Raw genomic sequence first — 25,760 nt, forward strand, 5'->3', positions numbered from 1 at the left:
CTCGACGTGTGCTAGAACAACATAGCAACCTTTTCTTATTAGTTTTTGTGCCTTCAAATTACTAATAAGATGTAGCTTCATGTTGCCCTTTTCTCCGTACACCATTAAGGGTTCTCCTTCTTCTCGTACAATGCGAATTGCATTTTATAACATACGATCTCTGCTTTCACCTTCTTCAGCCAGTCCATGCCAACTATTACATCAAAACTCCCTAACTCTACTGGTATCAAATCAATCTTAAATATTTCGTTACCCAGTTTAATTTCTCGATTCCGGCATATATTATCTGCTGAAATTAATTTACCGTTTGCTAATTCGAGTAAAAATTTACTATCCAACGTCGTCAATGGACAACTTAATTTAGCACAAAAATCTCTACTCATATAGCTTCTATCCGCACCCGAATCAAATAAAACGTAAGCAGATTTATTGTCAATAAGAAACGTACCCGTAACAAGCTCCGGGTCTTCCTGTGCCTCTACCGCATTAATATTGAAAACTCTTCCGCGGCCTTGTCCATTCGTGTTCTCCTGGTTCGGGCAATTTCTAATAATGTGGCCCGGTTTTCCACATTTATAACAAACTACATTGGCATAACTTGCTCCGACACTACTTGCTCTGCCATTACTCGTTCCGACACCATTTGTTCCTTTCGTTCTGTTAACCCCTGGTCCGTAGACCTCACACTTCGCCGTGCTATGACCATTTCTTTTACACTTGTTGCAAAATTTGGTGCAGAACCCCGAGTGATACTTTTCACACCTTTGGCATAGCTGCTTCTGATTGTTGTTTTTGTTGCGGTTGTTATTGTTGTTGAGATGATTATTGTAGTTGCTATTGTTGTTGTTGTTGTTGTTGTTGTTGTTGTTGTTGGGCCATTTGTTGTAGTTGCGATTGATGTTGCGATTGTTGGGATAATTGTTGCTATTATTATTGTAATTGCTGTTGTTGTTGTATTGGTGATTCTTATAACCGTTTTCCTCCCACTTTCTTTTGACTTGCTTCACATTAGCCTCTTCAGCCGTCTGTTCTTTAATTCTTTCCTCAATCTGGTTCACTAGTTTGTGAGCCATTCTACATGCCTGTTGTATGGAGGCGGGCTCGTGTGAACTTATATCTTCTTGGATTCTTTCCTGTAATCCTTTCACAAACGCGTCGATCTTCTCTTCCTCATCTTCAAACGCTCCCGAACACAATAGGCACAATTCTGTGAATCGTCTTTCGTACGTGGTAATATCAAATTCTTGGGTTCGTAAGCCTCTAAGTTCTGTCTTGAGCTTATTGACCTCGGTTCTGGGACGGTACTTCTCGTTCATCAAGTGCTTGAATGCTGACCACGGTAGTGCGTACGCATCATCTTGTCCCACTTGCTCTAGATAGGTATTCCACCATGTTAACGCAGAACCTGTGAAGGTATGCGTAGCGTACTTCACTTTGTCCTCTTCAGTACACTTACTTATGGCAAACACCGATTCGACCTTCTCGGTCCACCGTTTCAATCCGATCGGTCCTTCGGTTCCATCAAATTCCAAAGGTTTGCAGGTAGTGAATTCTTTGTAGGTGCATCCTACACGATTTCCTGTACTGCTAGATCCAAGGTTATTGTTGGTATGTAGCGCAGCCTGTACTGCGGCTATGTTTGAAGCTATAAAAGTACGGAATTCCTCTTCATTCATATTCTCGGTGTGTCGAGTAGTCGGTGCCATTTCCTTCAAAATAGTCAAATGGAACAAGTTAATCATACAGAATATTAAGAGTAGTTAATAGTATTTCGCAGCATAATATGAACTCATTTAAAAAAGCTTTTTCTTCATATTAGCGTTTTATAAGTTTAAATTCGGGTAGTACCTACCCGTTAAGTTCATACTTAGTAGCTAATATACAATTCAACTACTACAATTCTATATGAAAAACTGATTATAATAATATTTCGCGTTCAAACTTTTATACAATATTTTACAAACTTACAATACCGCTTATTTTACATAAAGCATGAAATATAGCACACAATAACTTTGATACAAGATAGTTGTGAAGATAATTCTAGCTAGTACACAAGTCGTTCAGCAAAGGCAATAAAGACACGTAATTCATACGTCCAGAAACAGGTAATGCATTCTGGTTTTGCTAGGACTACTTCCCATCCTTGGTCTTGTGGAACATAACCATTATGGCCGTTGATAAGACAGCGTGTTGTAACGTCGTCAAAGGGACGAGGGTTACGTAATGTCCAACAGTCCCGTAACAATCTAAAAACCTCATTTCTTACCCCTATTACCGACTCCGTTACTTGTGGGAACGTTTTGTTTAATAGTTGTAGCCCGATGTTCTTGTTCTCACTTTTGTGAGAAGCGAACATTACTAACCCGTAAGCATAGCATGCTTCTTTATGTTGCATGTTAGCCGATTTTTCTAAATCATGAAGTCCTATATTCGGATACATTGAGTCAAAATAATTTCTTAACCCGTTGCGTAAAATAGCATTTGGGTTCCCCGCAATATATGCATCAAAGTAAACACATCGTAACTTATGGGTTTCCCAATGTGATATCCCCCATCTTTCAAACGAAAGTCTCTTATAAACTAAGACATTCTTGGAACGTTCTTCGAATGTCTTACAAACGGATTTCGCCTTAAATAGTTGTGCCGAGGAATTCTGACCGACTCTAGACAAGATTTCATCTATCATGTCTCCGGGTAGGTCTCTTAAAATATTGGGTTGTCTATCCATTTTGTATTTTTAAACTGTAAAATAGACAAGAGTTAGATTTAAAAAAAAAATTACTTATTAATACAAGCAATTTTTACATATATCATAAAGCATAAGCACACTATATTACATATATTACACCACACGAATACAACTATCTTATTCCGACTCGCTCGTTTCTTCTTCTTCTTCGGTTTTGGTTCGTTTTGCCAAGTTTCTAGGGATATATGATGTTCCCCTAATACGAGCCGTCGTTTTCCACATTGGTTTAGAAAAACCTGGTGGTTTAGAGGTTCCCGGGTCATTGTTACAACTTAAGGGCTTCGGGGGTTGACGATACATATAAAGTTCATCGGGGTTGGAATTAGATTTCTCTATTTTTATGTCCTTTCCCTTATTATTTTCTTTTGCCTTTTTAAATTCAGTTGGGGTAATTTCTATAACATCATCGGAATTCTCGTCGGTATCCGATTCATCGGAGAATTGATAATCCTCCCAATATTTTGCTTCCTTGGCGGAAACACCATTGACCATAATTAACCTTGGTCGGTTGGTTGAGGATTTTCTTTTACTTAACCGTTTTATTATTTCCCCCACCGGTTCTATTTCCTCCTCCGGTTCCTCCTCTTCCGGTTCTGATTCTTCTTCCGGTTCCGACTCTTCTTCCGGTTCCTCTTCGGGAACTTGTGAATCAGTCCACGAATCATTCCAATTTACATTTGACTCTTCATTATTATTAGGTGAATCAATGGGACTTGTTCTAGAGGTAGACATCTATCACATAATATCAAACGCGTTAAGAGATTAATATATCACATAATATTCACATGTTAAAAATATATAGTTTCCAACAAAATTTGTTGAGCAATCATTTTTCAAGTAAACACGGTCAAAGTCCAGACTCACTAATGCATCCTAACAAACTCGATAAGACACACTAATGCAAAATTCTGGTTCTCTAAGACCAACGCTCTGATACCAACTGAAATGTCCCGTTCTTATTGATTAAAAACGTTCCATATTAATTGATTTCGTTGCGAGGTTTTGACCTCTATATGAGACGTTTTTCAAAGACTGCATTCATTTTTAAAACAAACCATAACCTTTATTTCATAAATAAAGGTTTAAAAAGCTTTACGTAGATTATCAAATAATGATAATCTAAAATATCCTGTTTACACACGACCATTATATAATGGTTTACAATACAAATATGTTACATCGAAATCAGTTTCTTGAATGCAGTTTTTACACAATATCATACAAACATGGACTCCAAATCTTGTCCTTATTTTAGTATGCAACAGCGGAAGCTCTTAGTATTCACCTGAGAATAAACATGCTTTAAACGTCAACAAAAATGTTGGTGAGTTATAGGTTTAACCTATATATATCAAATCGTAACAATAGACCACAAGATTTCGTATTTCAATACACATCCCATACATAGAGATAAAAATCATTCATATGGTGAACACCTGGTAACCGAAATTAACAAGATGCATATATATAAGAATATCCCCATCATTCCGGGACACCCTTCGGATATGATATAAATTTCGAAGTACTAAAGCATCCGGTACTTTGGATGGGGTTTGTTACGCCCAATAGATCTATCTTTAGGATTCGCGTCAATTAGGGTGTCTGTTCCCTAATTCTTAGATTACCAGACTTAATAAAAAGGGGCATATTCGATTTCGATAATTCAACCATAGAATGTAGTTTCACGTACTTGTGTCTATTTTGTAAATCATTTATAAAATCTGCATGTATTCTCATCCCAAAAATATTAGATTTTAAAAGTGGGACTATAACTCACTTTCACAGATTTTTACTTCGTCGGGAAGTAAGACTTGGCCACTGGTTGATTCACAAACCTATAACAATATATACATATATATCAAAGTATGTTCAAAATATATTTACAAAACTTTTAATACATTTTGATGTTTTAAGTTTATTAAGTCAGCTGTCCTCGTTAGTAACCTACAACTAGTTGTCCACAGTTAGATGTACAGAAATAAATCGATAAATATTATCTTGAATCAATCCACGACCCAGTGTATACGTATCTCAGTATTGATCACAACTCAAACTATATATATTTTGGAATCAACCTCAACCCTGTATAGCTAACTCCAACATTCACATATAGAGTGTCTATGGTTGTTCCGAAATATATATAGATGTGTCGACATGATAGGTCGAAACATTGTATACGTGTCTATGGTATCTCAAGATTACATAATATACAATACAAGTTGATTAAGTTATGGTTGGAATAGATTTGTTACCAATTTTCACGTAGCTAAAATGAGAAAAATTATCCAATCTTGTTTTACCCATAACTTCTTCATTTTAAATCCGTTTTGAGTGAATCAAATTGCTATGGTTTCATATTGAACTCTATTTTATGAATCTAAACAGAAAAAGTATAGGTTTATAGTCAGAAAAATAAGTTACAAGTCATTTTTGTAAAGGTAGTCATTTCAGTCGAAAGAACGACGTCTAGATGACCATTTTAGAAAACATACTTCCACTTTGAGTTTAACCATAATTTTTGGATATAGTTTCATGTTCATAATAAAAATCATTTTCCCAGAATAATAACTTTTAAATCAAAGTTTATCATAGTTTTTAATTAACTAACCCAAAACAGCCCGCGGTGTTACTACGACGACGTAAATCCGGTTTTACGGTGTTTTTCGTGTTTCCACGTTTTAAATCATTAAGTTAGCATATCATATAGATATAGAACATGTGTTTAGTTGATTTTAAAAGTCAATTTATAAGGATTAACTTTTATTTGCGAACAAGTTTAAAATTAACTAAACTATGTTCTAGTGATTACAAGTTTAAACCTTCGAATAAGATAGTTTTATATGTATGAATCGAATGATGTTATGAACATCATTACTACCTCAAGTTCCTTGGATAAACCTACTAGAAATGAGAAAAATAGATCTAGCTTCAAAGGATCCTTGGATGGCTTGAAAGTTCTTGAAGCAGAATCATGACACGAAAACAATTTCAAGTAAGATTTCCACTCGAAATAAGACTGTTATAGTTATAGAAATTGAATTAAAGTTTGAATATAATTATTACCTTGTATTAGAAAGATAACCTACTGTAAGTAACAAAGGTTTCTTGATCTTGGATGATTACTTGGAATGGATTTAGAAAACTTGGAATTAAACTTGCAATCTTGGAAGTATTCTTGATTTTATGAAACTAGAACTTTTGGAATTTATGAAGAACACTTAGAACTTGAAGATAGAACTTGAGAGAGATCAATTAGGTGAAGAAAATTGAAGAATGAAAGTGTTTGTAGGTGTTTTTGGTCGTTGGTGTATGGATTAGATATAAAAGATATGTAATTTTGTTTTCATGTAAATAAGTCATGAATGATTACTCATATTTTTGTAATTTTATGAGATATTTCATGCTAGTTTCCAAATGATGGTTCCCACATGTGTTAGGTGACTCACATGGGCTGCTAAGAGCTGATCATTGGAGTGTATATACTAATAGTACATACATCTAAAAGCTGTGTATTGTACGAGTACGAATACGGGTGCATACGAGTAGAATTGTTGATGAAACTGAACGAGGATGTAATTGTAAGCATTTTTGTTAAGAAGAAGTATTTTGATAAGTGTCTTGAAGTCTTTCAAAAGTGTATGAATACATATTAAAACACTACATGTATATACATTTTAACTGAGTCGTTAAGTCATCGTTAGTCGTTACATGTAAATGTTGTTTTGAAACCTTTAGGTTAACGATCTTGTTGAATGTTGTTAACCCATTATTTATTATAACAAATGAGATGTTAAATTGTTATATTATCATGATATTATGATATATAATATATCTTAGTATGATATATATACAGTTAAATGCCGTTACAACGATAATCGTTACATATATGTCTCGTTTCGAAATCATTAAGTTAGTAGTCTTATTTTTACATATGTATTTCATTGTTAATACACTTAATAATATATTTACTTATCATTTAACATAATTAACCAAGTGTATCAATATCTTAATATGATTCATATGTACCTAGTAAGACGTTGTTATAACGATAATCGTTATATATATCGTTTTCGAGTTTCTTAAATTAATAGTCTCATTTTTATGTATATAACTCATTGTTAAAATATCTAATGAGATACATACTTATAATAAAATCATGTTAACTATATATATAACCATATATATGTCATCGTATAGTTTTTACAAGTTTTAACGTTCGTGAATCACCGAACAACTTGGGTGGTCAATTGTCTATATGAAACCTATTTCAATTAATCAAGTCTTAACAAGTTTGATTGCTTAACATGTTGGAAACACTTAATCATGTAAATAACAATTTCATTTAATATATATATATATATAAACAAGGAAAAGTTCGGGTCACTACACTACTAATAATATTATTAATGATATTACTAATACTAATATTGATAATATTAATAATAATCTAAAAATCATGTTAATACTAATAATAATAACTATAATAGTAATAATACTACTTATACCAATGATACCAATGTTAACTTTATTTAGGGATAATACTAAAAATCATGATCATAATAATAATAACAATTATGATCATAATAATAATTAGTAATAATAATAATAGAAATTTAAAAAGTGAAGACTACCTCAAATAAGCTTTATCTGAAAATAAATGCCCTGGACCAGGATCGAACCCGCGACCTCTCGTTTACACGCAAACACCCCTAACCATCCACTCTATCTCGTGTTTCTATAATAATTCACCACTTATATTTATTTAACCTTAAACTGTTTATCTTCTTCTTCTACAAAAATTAACTCGACTAGAGACCCATTATCAATCCTCAATCGTCATCATACAGAAACCCTAACGAATCATCATCAATTCGTCATTCATAACATGACCATCATCGCTTCATTTTCATCATTATCTTTTCATTTTAATTATCATCACTAAATTATCAACTAGTCATCTTGATCTAATACATCATCATCGTTCTATCTTAATTGTGATCGACACTTCCATAATCATCATCATTGTGATTACATGCCATCACTCATATCATCATCATTATCCACATAAAATTATAACCATCACTATTATTAATTCATCATCTAATACACTACGTATGATCATCATAATCCTAATTCTCAACAGGCCCAACCATAACACGGCCCAACAGCACTCCATAAATAACCTTAAGAGCCCGTTAAGATTAAGAGGGAGTGAGGGTTTTGGTCCAGCTCCAAGTACACAATCGAAAGAAAAAAAATATTAATAACCATGAAGAGTTTTACGGGTTAAGTGGGAGGCACAAGGTGGGTCATCTTGTTGTTAAAGAATCAGGGAACCATCAATAATAACTATATCTTCATTATTCGCTGTAATCCACTATCATTACTTTAACAACATCAAAGGAAAGTCATTATATAACAATTAGCTGGAGTCCACAGAATTGAATCATAGTGTTCGAAAAGAAAGCAGGAAACCATCCCCTTTTAATTGCCTTTATCGTCATCATTGTGTACTCCATCATCCACTCATCATTGACATCTACCATTGTCATCTATATATAATTATTTTTGTTGTTGTTAAAAGAATACAGCAAGGCTGCAGTAATTATTGCGAAGGAAGATGAACATAAGTATAGTTGTGGGTTTCAAATAAAACAAAAAAGATTAGAGTGGCGTTTGATATGGGTTTCAAGGTGATGGTTTGGAGGATCACGGTCGACTGTAAACAGCAAAAGAAGGGAAAAAAATATAATAAGCATAGCAACTTCAACTGATAGCAATGATTGAACGATGGTGGTGGTTTCTTGTTCGATGGTAAAAGAAAAATGGTGACAGTTTGTGATGTTAGATCAAGGAACCGCAAAATAAACAATAAAGAAAGGTGGCGATTGTTGGTGTTTACAAGGGTGGTTTTGTTGGTATTTGAAGATCATGGTGTCGTTGGTGATGTGGTGTTTCTTGGGGGCTCGTTGAAGGATGAAGATAGTAAAAAAAAATGAATTGAGGATGGATACATTAGGATAATTCCTTATGTACCTGCCTACCAATGATTAATTTATAAAATTGAATTCGATCGTACATGTTTTCTTTATCAGATGAAAACAAGAATGAAGAAGGAAAAGGGTGCGGTTTGATTATGATGGATAACAAATAAATTGAGCTAGTACACATGAAATAGTCGATTCTTGTTTGATATTGGAGATTGAAGTTGACGTGCAGACAGGAGTACATATATTATTAATCAGATGACATAAAGAAAATAATACAGATAGGTACCTCCAACTGATTTTGGAGGGTTTCATGTGTTTGCTTCTGTTTTGTACGAATTTGATAAATTAATCACAATTGAATCGAGCAAGTAAACTGACCACATCCCTAATTAATCTCCTGTATTCGTATATATATATATATATATTTATATATCTATATCTGTTTATTTATTATTCTATGTTTTATATATGTATATATATACATATGTAACTGTATATATGTAATTGGTATATATATATCTGTATAATATATTGTATAACTGAATATATTTTTATTCTATATATTAAAGAAACATAATGTTATTAATAATGTAAACATTAATATTAATAATAACAATGAAACTAATAGTAATAATAGAAGTAATAATTATATTAATGATATTATTATCATAATAATAATAAGAATAATGATAATAATAACTTTTAATGTTAATTTTAATAATCAAGTTAGTGATAATATATTTAGTAATCATAATAATAACTAGGATTATAATTTACTAATAATAATGATGCAAATAATGACAACAATAATATTAATAATGATATAACAATTTACATGTATCAAATTTTATAATAATGTTGATATAATAATAATAAAATTGATGATATGATAATATGATAATTTTATTAATAACAATTATGATAAACATAATAATAATAATAATAAGAATATAACATATTACATGTATCAAATCTGTTATTAATAATAATAATGATAATTATAATGTTAATAATGATTTTTAATGATAATGGTAATAATATTATCTAATGATTGTTCGTGAATCGTCGAGCATAGTCAAAGGGTAATTGATTACATGAATATAGATTTCAAAACTTTTGAGACTCAACTTACATATTTTGCTTATTGTGTCAAAATCATATAAAGATTAAGTTTAAATTTAGTCGGAAATTCCCGGGTCGTCACAGTACCTACCCGTTAAAGAAATTTCGTCCCGAAATTTGAGTGAGGTGGTCATGGCTAACAATAAAAATGTGTTCATGACCAATATGAGTTGATAATTAGAGGTTTATCATCATTGAATAATAATGATAAAATAATTCGATTATTCTAAGGATACGAATGAAGCTATCGCAAAAGAGTGAATTGAAGAAAAATAAGATTTTCCCTAGCTTTTGACGTAAACAGGGTTGAATTTAGAAAATAAGATGCGTCTTAACTTTTGATGTAGTCATGGTTGAATCCCGGAATTCAAGAGATTTAAAGAAAATCTTCAAAATCTAACAGATTTGATTCTTCGGCGAGTAAGGAAATTGAGATCTCTATAATTAAATACGGTGATCTGCCTCGATTACTATGTCTGATATTTCCATTATAAATTAAGCTCTTCTATTCTATTATTCTTACCATTCATATACTTTCCTACTTGTTTCATACATCTAAAAGATTCTGAAAATGCTTAATCCAGTTCTGATCCTTGTCCTCATCCTTACTATCACAACAATCATTCTCCTTTTCCAACTTCCACCAGAGGAATCTGCTTTCTTCTACTTCACCCTTGGGATTATAATGTTTTTAATTCTCTCGTGTCTTTATGTTGCGATAAACATTGATATACATGGTTTGTAATTTATGTGTTGTTATTAGGCTTTATATTCTCCCTTATATTTCAAAGCTCTATGCTTTTGTTTTCTCTTCCTGACTTCAAGTCAAGCGAATAATGGTCCAGAATTTGTAGATATAGATTTTTGAATGATTATAATGTTCTAAGCAGGAAGGAACGTGATAGCACGATTTGATTTTCAAATTTATCAACATCACGGAAGATAGAACCATCAAGAATACATTTTCTTGATTTGTTCAGGAGTTAAGTAGAATGAAAGAGTTATGTAACATGACACATGATGATGTTAGGGTCTGTGAATCATCACGTTCCATTAGAAACTCAGCATGACTTACTGTAATATAATCACGTTGATCAAGTGTCATTATATTATACTAACTCATGCATCAGTTCCCAATATTATTTCAATAACATTCATATTTTAAGCTCGAAAGTTTATAGAATATAGAAACTAACAGTTTCTATATGATGTAACACTGATAGCACGAAGAGATTAATGATTTCAGATAAGAACAGTTATGAAAATATCTTCAGAAATATGGAGGATATTTATAATGAAAGATACGATGATACCTTGGAATTTCTAATATCGATGGATGATGAAGAAGATTTATCCGCAAGAGTTTGGAGTAAGGAGCAAGATATTCGCTAAAGACTTCAGCAGGCATTGAATCATTTGGATTCTTTGAAGTCAAACTTATTCTTTGTGATTTGTCCACGGCTTCCTTCATAGTTTCGCATAATCCGCTTTTCGGTACTAAATTTTCTATTGAGTGTTTCCAATACTCCATTCTTTATCATCAAACTTTCGACGGTTAAGGTCGTGTACAGTTTTTTTTTTTTTTTTTTTTTCCGTATTCATCTTTTTCAGAATTTGTGGTATGGATTTGTAGACTGGGTGCTTTTCAGAATGGAAGATCATAATTCTAAGAGATAAATGTTATATGTTTACATATAACTGTTGATGTAGCCATGCTGCGAGATTTCAAAATACTGATTGCTGATTCTCAGTATTTGGTACGGCAATTCTCGTTATCAGATGCAGATGAGTAGATGATAGGATTTCAATGAATATAATAACTTTTCATAAGGTCAAAGATCAATGATGTTGCTGGTAAGTTTACTGCTAATGTAGTGATATATAAACGGTTTTCCGGTATTGATGACGAAAGGCAACTTTTATATCAGGGTTATAATAAGCTAATCCGAGTGAAAAGTCGAAGTTGACTTGTTGGAGCTGTGACAAAATTTACTACCTTGAAAAGGGATTGTAAAGTTATTTTGGGTAATAATAATGCTAAAGGATCTAACACGGATACATGTTAAACATTTACTCAGGTTCCGAGTGTTTTCAGGTGCATAGCTATATTCATCACTCTTTCCTTCCGTAAATGATGTGCGGTTGGTTCATCCTCTCGATTGAGATGTTTTTAAGAATCATGAAAGGTTTGAAGGCAGATTGTAATCGTCAAGATACAAATGAGGTTTAAAATGAGATCAAGTGGCAAACTTGAAGAATTGTTTAGTTTCATATGTTATAATCAATATTTTAATTCATTTTTAATTGTCCAATCTTGATAGTCTACATTTGATAGTCCACAGTTAACAGTCCAATAATTCATATATAGTTTAATTTATAATATTCGAATTAATTAATACATATCGTGACCCGTGTACATGTCTCAGACTCGATCACAACTCAAACTATATATATTATTGTAGAATAAACCTCAACCCTGTATAGAGAACTCGATCATTACTGCATATTGAGTGTCTATGGTTATTCCAAATAATATATATAGATGCATCGATATGATATGTCAAAACCTTGTATACGTGTCCCGATATTTAAAGTGCGTAAAATAAATACAGAAATTAAATGACGATAAATAAAATTGCGAGAATGTAAATTGCGATAATTAGATTACGATAAATAAAGTGTAATCAGTTAGCTGGGAACAATTAGCTAGGAACAGTTAGCGTGGGTTCTTAACAAAATTTCTCATAGTTAATTTATTTGTTTCTAACAAATTTTATTATGTCAAATGTTTTCTTCATTATGCCACTTGTTGGATTATGATAGGTCAAAATCCAAATATGAAATTGAATAAAAATGGTTATTCTGCGGTGAACGGATACGTATATCTGTGGGTGTAAGTAGGATAGTAAATGATCGTTGAATCAGATTCGAAGAACGTACAATGTAACTTATTAATGTGAAATCTAAATATTCCTCGGGTATTACCTACCCGTTAAAATATTTTCACCATTAACAGTTTGTACAAATTTTTTTTTTAATTACAATCTTTATGAAAACATATATACATATATATTTTCTTTAGATGTAATCATGGATTTAATGAGTTAATATGATATTAAGCTCATATGATTTTCGGTTAGAACAAGAATATATAATCTCTAGAACATTAGAGATTACATAATCGTCATGAAGAACGAAGATAATTGATGTAGAAAGTCATGTAGAACGATGATTATACTCGAGGTACAGAATGAGATATCAAAGCTGGTGATGCGGATGTTGTTGTTGGTGGTACTAGTGCTGTTGGTGCTGAGGTTGGTGATGTTACTGGTGTTGGTGATACTGCTGGTGCTTGCAAATTGTGTACCGTGCTCTCTAAAGTTAACACTCGAGCTCGGAGTTCTTTAATTTCTTCTACTAACCCTGGTTGGTTATCAGAGTGAGGTAGAGATCGGATATCTTCTCTAGTTCCGTTAATGGTAGTCTCAAGACGAAAAATTCTGGCAAAAAGGGTATAAACGGTGTTGCGAACAGGTTCGCCGGTGAGCGGGTCGAGTACTCCAAGGTTAGGTGGTAGATTCGGTTCATGATATGGAGTTCCTTCTTCCCTTCTCCATAGGGTGAGTATATCGTGAACCCACCCCCATTTTATCCAGTAATCACGGTAGTTAATTGGTTGGTGTGCTCCTGTCACGCTGTCTTCGGAGTCAGAGGAACGTGGTCGATTCGTAGAGGCCGTCTTACGCGATGACAGAAAAGATTTTTGGTATGAAGAGTTTAGTGATAATAATTGATAGTTGGATGTATTCTTAATGTATAATATGCATAGATATATATAGTACCAGGATCCCTTAAATTACGGAGAGGTTTACGAGGGATATCAAGCAAGGTCTACAGTAACAGATACGCTAAGATATGAATTTTGTCTATACACTATTCATGCAGTCAATGCAGTAAAATGTGTCTAGACTAAGAATAATGTGTAGGTAATTTCCTAAGGATGATAAGCAGATGATTTCCGACAAAAATGATAAGCAAAACTTTTGACATGCAGACACGGTCGAAGTCCAGACTCACTAATGCAGACCTAGTTCGCTAAGACTACCGCTCTGATACCAACTATAACGACCCATCCTAATCCATCCGGATGAAGTCCATATCGATTATAAACGATTCACAATAATTGATTACATCGCGAGGTACTTGACCTCTATATGATACATTTTACAAACATTGCATTCGTTTTTGAAAAGATAATCTTTCATTACAACGAAAGTTGACGGCATGCATACCATTTTATAATATATCTAACTATAATTGATTTAATAATAATCTTGATGATCTCAACAACTCGAATGCAACATCTTTTAAAATATGTCATGAATGACTCCAAGTAATATCTTTAAGATGAGTAATTACACACCGAAAGATTTCTTTCGTACCTGAGAATAAACATGCTTTCAAGTGTCAACCAAAAGGTTGGTGAGTTCATCAGTTTAACATAAATAATTATTTCCATCATTTTAATAGACCACAAGATTTTTCATTTCACATGAATATACGTCCCATGCATAGAGACAAAAATAATCATTCATATGGATTGAACACCTGGTAACCGACATTAACAAGATGTATATAAGAATATACCCTATCATTCCGGGACACCCTTCGGATATGATATAAATTTTGAAGTACTAAAGTATCCGGTACTTTGGATGGGGTTTTTTAGGCCCAATAGATCTATCTTTAGGATTCGCGTCAATTAGGGTGTCTGTTCCCTAATTCTTAGATTACCAGACTTAATAAAAAGGGTATATTCGATTTCGATAATTCAACCATAAAATGTAGTTTCACGTACTTGTGTCTATTTTGTAAATCATTTATAAAAGCGCATGTATTCTCAGTCCCAAAAATATATATTGCAAAAGCATTTAAAAAGGGAGTAAATGAAACTCACCTAATGTATTTTGTAGTAAAAATACATATAACGATATTGAACAAGTATAGGGTTGGCCTCAGATTCATGAACCTATATCATTTGTATTTTTATTAATACGCATAATCGTAACCGAACAAATTTATTTATTATATCTTAGTTTATATATTATTATTAATTGTTATTTTAGTAAATTATATGTTTCATTAATAATTTAATTAACTATATTTATCTTATATGTATTACATAAACTTTTATATAACTCATATTTTTTTGGTAAAATAGTAATAGAAAGTTGTATCTTTATACAATAATAGTAATAATAATGAGGATAAAAATAATAATGATAATATTAATGATAATAATAATAATAATAATAATAATAATAATAATAATAATAATAATAATAATAATAATAATAATAATAATAATGATAATAATGATATTACTAAAAATAATGATACTTATAATAATAAAAATAATGATAATAATAATAATAATAATAATAATAATAATAATAATAATAATAATAATAATAATAATAATAATGATTTTAGTCATAATGATACTACTAATAATATTCTTAATGATATTACTAATACTAATATTGATAATATTAATAATAATCTAAAAATCATGTTAATACTAATAATAATAATAATAATAACTATAATAGTAATAATACTACTTATACCAATGATACCAATGTTAACTTTATTTAGGGATAATACTAAAAATCATGTTCATAATAATAATTGGTACTCCCTCCATCCCTATATTATTGTGCAGTATTCCATTTTAGGATGTCCCAAATTAATTGTCCACTTCCATAAATAGAAATGAAAGAAGATATTTCATTGGTGGATCTAGAGAGAGAAGATATTTCATTGGTGGAGAAATAAAGGTAATGAGATTTTCTAAAACTGTGTGTTTTTTGTCTGGTGACAATAAATATGGGACGGAGGGAGTAATAATAATAACAGAAATTTAAAAAGTGAAGACTTCCTCAAATAAGCTTTATCTGAAAATAAATGCCCTGGACCGGGATCGAACCCGCGACCTCTCGTTTACACGCAAACACCCCTAACCATCCACTCTGTCTCGTGTTTCTGTAATAATTCACTACTTATATTTATTTAACCTTAAACTGTTTATCTTCTTCTTCTACAAAAATTAACTCGACTAGAGACCCATTATCAATCCTCAATCATCATCATACAGAAACCCTAACGAATCATCATCAACTCGTCATTCATAACATGACCATCATCGCTTCATTTTCATCATTATCTTTTCATTTTAATTATCATCACTAAATTATCAACTAGTCATCTTGATCTAATAAATCATCATCGTTCTATCTTAATTGTGATCGACACTTCCATAATCATCATCATTGTGATTACATGCCATCACCCATATCATCATCATTATCCACATAAAATTATAACCATCACTATTATTAATTCATCATCTAATACACTACGTATGATCATCATAATCCTAATTCTCAACAGGCCCAACCATAACACAGCCCAACAGCACTCCATAAATAAGCTTAAGAGCCCGTTAAGATTAGGAGGGAGTGAAGGTTTTGGTCCGGCTCCAAGTACACAATCGAAAGAAAAAAAATATTAATAACCATGAAGAGTTTTATGGGTTAAGTGGGAGGCACAAGATGGGTCATCTTGTTGTCAAAGAATCAGGGAACCATCAATAATAACTATATCTTCATTATTCGCTGTAATCCACTATCATTACTTTAACAACATCAACGGAAAGTCGTTATATAACAATTAGCTAGAGTCCACGAAATTGAATCATAGGGTTCGAAAAGAAAGCAGGAAACCGTCCCTTTTTAATTGCCTTTATCGTCATCATTGTGTACTCCATCATCCACTTATCATTGACATCTACCATTGTCATCTATATATAATTATTCTTGTTGTTGTTAAAAGAATACAGCAAGGCTGCAGTAATTATCGCGAAGGAAGATGAACATAAGTATAGTTGTGGGTTTCGAATAAAACAACAAAGATTAAAGTGGCGTTTGATATGGGTTTCAAGGTGATGGTTTGGAGGATCACGGTCGACTTGAACAGTAAAAGAAGGGAAAAAAATAATAAGCATAGCAACTTCAACTGATAGCAATGATTGAACGATGGTGGTGGTTTCTTGTTCGATGATAAAAGAAAAATGGTGACGGTTTGTGATGTTAGATCATGGAACCGCAAAACAAACAATAAAGAAAGGTGGCGATTGTTGGTGTTTACAAGGGTGGTCTTGTTGGTATTTGAAGATCATGGTGTCGTTGGTGATGTGGTGTTTCTTGGGGGCTCGTTGAAGGATGAAGATAGTAAAAAAAAAAAAAAATGAATTGAGGATGGATACATTAGGATAATTCCTTATGTACCTGCCTACCAACGATTAATTTTTAAAATTGAATTCGATCGTACATGTTTTCTTTATCAGATGAAAACAAGAATGAAGAAGGAAAAGGGTGCGGTTTGATTATGATGGATAACAAATAAATTGAGCTAGTACACATGAAATAGTCGATTCTTATTTGATATTGGAGATTGAAGTCAACGTGCAGACAGGAGTACATATATTATTAATCAGATGACATAAAGAAAATAATATAGATAGGTACCTCCAACTGATTTTGGAGGGTTTCATGTGTTTGCTTCTGTTTTGTACAAATTTGATAAATCAATCACAATTGAATCGAGCAAGTAAACTGACCACATCCCTAATTAATCTCCTGTATTCGTATATATATATATATATATATATATATATATATATATATATATATATATATATATATATATATATATATATATATATATATATATATATATATATATATATATATATATATATATCTATATCTGTTTATTTATTATTCTATGTTTTATCTATGTATATATATATATACATATGTAACTGTATATATGTAATTGGTATATATATATCTGTATAATATATTGTATAACTGAATATATTTGTATTCTATATATTAAAGAAACATAATGTTATTAATAATGTAAACATTAATATTAATAATAACAATGAAACTAATAGTAATATAGAAGTAATAATTATATTAATGATATTATTATCATAATCATAATAATAATAATAAGAATAATGATAATAATAACTTTTAATGTTAATTTTAATAATCAAGTTAGTGATAATATATTTAGTAATCATAATAATAACTAGGATATAATTTACTAATAATAATGATGCAAATAATGACAACAATAATATTAATAATGATATAACAATTTACATGTATCAAATTTTATAATAATGTTGATATAATAGTAATAAAATTGATGATATGATAATATGATAATGATATAACAATTTACATGTATCAAATTTTATAATAATGTTGATATAATAGTAATAAAATTGATGATATGATAATATGATAATTTTATTAATAACAATTATGATAAACAGAATAATAATAATAAGAATATAACATATTACATGTATCAAATCTGTTATTAATAATAATAATAATGATAATTATAATGTTAATAATGATTTTTAATGATAATGGTAATAATATTATCTAATGATTGTTCGTGAATCGTCGAGCATAGTCAAAGGGTAATTGATTACATGAATATAGATTTCAAAACTTTCGAGACTCAACTTACATATTTTGCTTATTGTGTCGAAATCATATAAAGATTAAGTTTAAATTTAGTCGGAAATTCCCGGGTCATCACATTTGGTGTTCAAATGAAGGAGATTTCTGAAATGGTTGATCATGCGATAGAGCTATATAAGAATGATCCTGAAAAATTGAGTTCACTCAAAGATACAATTAGAGAGTTGAAAGATAAAGCTGTAGAGGAAATGGGAAATGATAATACATTGACTAAAGATGAATTTATTGAGGGTTTGGTTGGTATACCAAAACCTGATAAAGTGTCAGTTTATTGCCCTAATAATTTGAGAAATAAAGGTTGTGGCAAAAGAATTACAAATGTTCGAGAAGAAGCTATCAAACAACAAGCCGTCAATCACAAAACTTGCTGTTACTGTAACGAAGTAGGGCATAACAGGAGAGGCTGTAAAGTTAGGAAGCAGAAGATTTTGGAAAAAAAATTTGAAGACCGGGAGAGAATGGAGCAAGAGATGAATGCACATAGATGAATAAATGTAATATACATAATATTTTTTTTATTTTTTTTTGATTGATCAATGTTGAAAAAACTAATTTTTGTCATTATAAATTTGTACAGAACAGAAATTGTAAAAAAGAAATAATATACCTGTTTTGTTTTGAATGTTCTAATTTTTTTACATTATGTATTGATACTGTTTGTAAATGACGTCTGTTTGTGACCCTTTCCTGTCTTTTTAATAAATAGGTCAATGGTCAAAAGTAAGGTCATATCCATCAAAAGTTAGGTCAATGCCGGTCAATAATCGAAAATTCAGTAATAATCCGTCATAAGTCGGTCAAATCTATCAAAATAGACTTAGGATAGTGTTCTTTTTCGTATAATTCCTCTCTTTAATAAACAGGTCAATGGTCAAAAGTTAGGTCAAATCCATCAAAAGTTTGGTCAACGCTGGTCAATAATCGAAAATTCAGTAATAATCCGTCATAAGTCGGTCAAATCTATCAAAATAGATGTAGGTTAGTGTTATTTTTTGTATAATGTTGAATGATTATAAATAGATGTAGAACTTAAACTCGAAAAATTTATTATGTTCTACATTTATTATGATCCACAAGTATATGTTCTACATTTTGTAGATATTAAACAGTTAGATGCGAGTCAGATGTCAATGATTAATAAAAGAATTTGAACATTTTTTAAATTCAATATCTTTTAGATTAGAACAAATTGTTATTCTATATTGTTATGTTCTACATTCTTATGTTCTACATTTAACACAAATTAGAATTTAAAAAATTGTTCGAATTTAAAAATTGTTCGAATTTTGAAAAATTGTTAGAATTCAATTATTATTCTTTTAACATGTATAATGTAGAACAGTTTATTGTAGAATTTGTTAGAACAACTGTTTTGTTATAATTTAAACTTTAATGTTAGAATTTTAAAAAATGTTCGTTTATAATTTAAACTTTAATGTTAGAACTTTAATCTTCGTATTTTAAAAAATGTTCGTTTATGAAAAATAGTTCGTTTTTAAAATATTGTTCGTATATGAAAAATTGTTCGTATTTAAAAAATTGTTCGTATACCAAAAATTGTTCGTTTATGAAAAATTGTTCGTATTTAAAAAATTGTTCGAAAAATTGTTCATCCGTGTACTTTTATTGTTCGAATATAATAAATTGTTTGAACTTGAAAAATGTAGAACAGTTGATTGTAGAACTTGTAAACATAGAACAACAATTTTGTTCTAATATTATTCAAGAAATTTTAAATGTAGAAGATAAAATGTTAATTGTAGAACACTTAATTCTTAGATACTTTTTAAGTTTTAGAAATTTCTATATATATATATATATATATATATATATATATATATATATATATATATATATATATATATATATATATATATATATATATATATATATATATATATATATATATATAGAATGTTATTGTAGAACAGAGAAATTTTATTATGTAGAAAGTTAAATGTAGAACAAACGAATGTAGAACATGATGTTTTCTGTATGTTGCATGCATTTGTAGTCATGCAACTGTTGTACATAATATTTATTTTAAATAAAATTAAGTATGACAGCAGGTACAACAAAAAACAACATCATTTCATATAATAGCATATAAATACATAAGAAAGGTGATTGAAGCGATGGCTCTACAACTAGTTTAGTTCAAATTTAAACTTTAATGTTAGAATTTTAAAAAATGTTCTTATATGAAAAATTGTTCGTATTTAAAAAAATGTTCGTATATGAAAAATTGTTCGTATTTTAAAAATTGTTCGTTTATGAAAAATTGTTCGTATTTAAAAAATTGTTCGTTTTTAAAAAATTGTTTTTATTTAAAAAATTGTTCGTATATGAAAAATTGTTCGTATTTAAAAATTGTTCGAATATAAAAAATTGTTCGTCCGTGTACTTTTATTGTTCAAATATAATAAATTGTTTGAATTTGAAAAATGTAGAACAGTTAATTGTAGAACTTGTAAACATAGAACAACAATTTTGTTCTAATATTATGTAAGAAATTTTAAATGTAGAAGATAAAATGTTAATTGTAGAACACTTAATTCTTATATACTTTCTAAGTTTTACAAATTTCTATATATATATATATATATATATATATATATATATATATATATATATATATATATATATATATATATAATGTAGAATATAGAATGTTATTGTAGAACAGAGAAATTTTATTATGTAGAAAGTTAAATGTAGAACAAACGAATGTAGAACATGATGTTTTCTGTATGCTGCATGCATTTGTAATCATGCAACTCTTGTACATAATATTTATTTTAAATAAAATTAAGTATGACAGCAGGTACAACAAAAAACAACATCATTTCATATAATAGCATATAAATACATAAGAAAGGTTGCATGCTAATTGAGTTTAAAATAACTAAAACATTAGATATGGTTGTGACACCAATAGAGTAATAGAGTATACTAATAAGTACATCATACAATGAATCTTGATGCATAAAAAGTCTTTGCCATTCTAGAACGGTAGTCTTTTGCCATTGCTTGGGAATCATCATCAAATGCATAAGAAAGTTTGCATGCTAACCTCTCCATGTGAATACACACCCATACACCGTAATCGTCAAAATTTCCTTTTTGTTTTGGTTCTTGCATATCATTGTAGGTACATGGCATGATTATTTCCTTTGATGATGTGTAGTTAATTGATTTAAGAAAATCAGGAAGACTATCCACTAACATTCTAACTAGGTCACGACGAGATTTAGTACTACCACAATCTGGAAAACTATCATAAAGGTCAACATGAAAATCGCTCAGATCAAGCACCAACAAGATCCAATGTTTGATCGTTGTTAAAAGCATAGGAAATAGGACCTACAAAAAACAGACGTAAAAACACATAAAAAATAGTAGTTTTGATATTAATTGATGATTTACTTTTTATTAAAACATTTACCTTTCCACATTGTGACCAGTTAGGATATTCAGGTAGCTTACCATCAGCAAAACTAGTGATAGCACTGACATATTTTGGATTTTTAGTTTTATCACTTTGGAATCTCACCATCCACCTTATAAAATTCTCTGGCATGATTGAACATTGTTTCTTTGTTCCAAAAAATCCAGTGTCCAATTCTGATTTCTTTTTGATCCACCACATGATCATATTCCCCCAACCATTTATGTGCTGCAAAAATAATAATAATAAAAAAATAATAATATGTATTTAAAATTTTTTAACAGTTGTGCCACAAATAGAAAATTTAGCTACTTACAAAAGTACTGAGATAACTGCTTTCAACTGTTCCATCCAATCTTCCCCAGAATTCTTTATCTGTGTATATATATTTATCATTTTGCTTGATAAACACGGAATGAAACTCAAAACTATTATCCTTTTCCAAATCATTTACTTTGAAGGTCCTGGACGAGATTTCTTGTAATCAAAAGAATCTGGTGGAGGATATAGTCTGCCTTCCTTGTTCATCAAACTTTCACGTATTTCAATAATATCACTGTCAGCGATTTTGAGATTTTTGATTCTTGAACGTTTGTATTTTTTCGAATATCTACCTTCCTTTTTAACAACTACTTTCTCATCTCTAAGAATACTTGTAGTAGTCTCTAATTCATTCTGTTTGTCTTCAACAACCATCTTCTCATGAGTAATTAAAGTATTATTCTTGTTTATTTTTTTCAATTCGCTCACTGTGCCGAAAGGTGATCTTTTAACATATGTGGCTTTCGTATCTCTTTTGCTCCTTCTTAACTTTGGTGTCGCTACCTTTACATTTGTATCAAATGGTTTTAAATCATTTACAATTGGTATGGATTCAGATACATAACCATCAAAATAGTCTTCATCATCCTTTAAAAAAAAAATATAAAAAACAATGTCAAACATTCAGTTCAAACACATAAAAAAAATTTCAGCCTGTAACTTAAACATTAATAAATAAATAAATAAAAATAAAAATAAGGTAAAACAACATACATTAGTATACTAGTAGCTACCTCAAAGCTGTATTAGTATTCAGTTTAAACTTTTGAAAAAAAAAAGAAAAGTATAGTTTTTTGGTTACCTCAATCTCTTGAATTTTAAACTTTGAATCTGTCTCCAATTTTTCAATCTTTTGCTGCAGTTGTCTTATGATTATCTTATCTTCATCTTTTGATTTTTCCAATTCTTGAATTAAAACACGCTGTTCATTAATTTTGGAATCTTGTTCATTAATTCTCTATTGAAGAGAGGCTATAATGTGACTCAGATCTTTATTTTTATCGTCATTACATTGCCCAAATTGTGTCTCATTTGTTTCATTTGTAGCCTTCTCTTCATTTTTTTTTCATTTTTTGCCTCATCTTCGCATGTTTCAATCATTTCATCTTCTGTCCGAATAATTTCAACTTGATGATCTCCGTTTTCAAAAAAATTCATACTATCAATCCACCACTTGCAACTAGATTCATGTTTTGTGAAAATCAATTCTTGTAGAGGCAGTTGATCTGTTGTACAATTATCCTGTGAAAAAACAAAAACAGATTATTAATTTTAAGAAAAAAATAATAATAAAAATTTTTCTATTTGTGTTGATCCATTGACAACCCAACAAACATTGCTGTTTACTGTAGGAAAAATCAAAATAAACTATAAGACGACCAAAAATAAAATTTAATCAAAAAACTATAGAACACAAAATTTATTCTAATATTTTTCATCATGATGTTCTGCAACAAGTTCTACAATATATTTTCTTTATTTAAAAATATAAAAATAAATTCTAACCTGTGTTTCCATCATCTTGAAATAGTCATTGAATTTCGTAATCTTTTTCTTCCTCTTCCATTGCATTGCATGCAGTAGTTCATTAACAGCATCCTTAACAACTGTTTTGACAGCATAGGCATATATTCTTTTGTGATATGCCTTCCATATCTATATCTTCATAAAACACAAAAAACATATTGTTATATAATAAATGATAGTATAATTTAGTATACATTGTAAATTGTAAATTATATGTAAACTTTTACCTTAAATGCCCACGAAAACCCAACTAAATCATATGTGACGGGAGATTCCATATCGTTTTTAATTATTTTGATTCTTAAAACATTAAACGTGTGTGTCCATATGTATGAACCCCATGGAAACTGGTTCATTAAATTCAAGTCATCAAGTAAATGAAGAAAATTTATATCTATCCTGTCTCGTGGCATCTTCCCAAGAAAGCATTCTTGAACTAATAATACAATAACTACGCGCACACAATCCTCATCACTTCTTTTATCATTCCTAGAAAAAAATCTTTGTCATTTATCAAGTTGACAAAATGTTCAACCTTAAATCTATTGTTAATGTGATTTTTTAATACACGTGATGCAAATCTAGGCATAGTTTTAGCCTTATCTTCCCCAATGTAATGTTTAAAATTAGCATTTGGCCCAAAACGCATACCCGTTACCAAACAAAACTCACGTCTACCACATCTAATATATTAATCAGAAGTCACTTTAAACCACAATTCTTCTGGCACCTCTTTTAGTTTGCATTCATCTGGTCGAGAAATCTGATTCTGGAGTAAAAAATGGATATAACCAGGGTCGGTGTGGTGAAAATTTATATCTAACCAATAACGAAAGCAAGTGTTGTCGAAAACTTTTCTTTGTTGAGTACTTAGTCTACTCCTAATAAATTTAATTCTATTCATCTTGTTCCGACATGTAATTTTTGCTTCAAAATAATCCCCCTGTAATAAATCCTGTGTCATACTCAAATTGTCAAACACATATTTTGCTTCAAACAAATGTCATACTCAAATTGTCAAACACATATTTTTTGGAAAACAGAAAATGTATGCTACATAAGTTATATTTTCTAATTATGCTTGACGAATAATTAGCATAGATAAAAACGAAAATTGTAGAACATTCATGTACAAAAAAGATCATGTAGAAACATAGATGTACAAAAAAAGATCATGTTAGGACTCATATACAAATGATGATTGTTGCAATATTAATCATCTAAACAAATTCACACACATTCAACATGAACTACAGCACAAAAATAACATGTATACAAGGTGTTCGATGAAATGATTGACACAAAATCTATGAAAAAATCATCAAAAAAATTCAGGAATCTTATAAAAGCACTTATATATCAACAATATGATACATTAAGATGAATACAAGGTTTGACTGTAATACCTCGGTATCAGACATAGTTATCAAGTTCTATACTCCAACGAACATCGTAATGCTAATGAATTGCACTTTTTTGCTTATAAAATATAGTAATTTAAGTAATTAAAGTGAAATCTATTTTTTAGGGTTTGAATTTTTGATTTGATTTTGCAAACGAAACTTAGAGTTCTGATTCGTGTTTCCCCCAAAATTCTGCTGATGTAAATGATCGCCAAATTTATAAAAAAAGTGCACAACAGGTCCTTGATTTAATATATATGATTCTTTAATAGTCCCTGTAATATTTTGAAAAGTTTCATAACGTCCATGTCATATGTTTAAGTCGAAATACGAACAAATAATTTTAAATTCGAACACGTTCTACATTATTGTTCTACATTCATTAACTTAAGTGTTCTACATTTTCAATTTTACATTATTTGTAAAAATATAAAAGGATGAAAACGGAATAAAAATATAATATGGGGACAATTTAAGTAAAATTGTACGGTTAAAAGTGACGGCCAAAATCATAACATTCACGTTCTACAAAAAAACCCTATTTCTACAAAAACCTCTCTTTCTACA

At 30.1% G+C, this 25,760-nt stretch overlaps 1 protein-coding gene across 1 annotated transcript in view; it reads left to right on the top strand.

Moving 5' to 3' along the window:
* LOC139842023 (protein FAR1-RELATED SEQUENCE 5-like) overlaps positions 1-16,871 on the top strand; it is a 30,693-nt gene extending 13,822 nt beyond the window's left edge. The window contains exon 8 of the mRNA XM_071832203.1: positions 16,759-16,871. Coding sequence (XP_071688304.1) covers positions 16,759-16,871 — 113 coding nt within the window. The remainder of the gene's footprint in view (positions 1-16,758) is intronic.
* Positions 16,872-25,760: the final 8,889 nt, after the last annotated feature.

This window comes from Rutidosis leptorrhynchoides, chromosome 4 (assembly GCF_046630445.1).
Source record: "Rutidosis leptorrhynchoides isolate AG116_Rl617_1_P2 chromosome 4, CSIRO_AGI_Rlap_v1, whole genome shotgun sequence".
Lineage (NCBI taxonomy): Eukaryota > Viridiplantae > Streptophyta > Magnoliopsida > Asterales > Asteraceae > Rutidosis > Rutidosis leptorrhynchoides.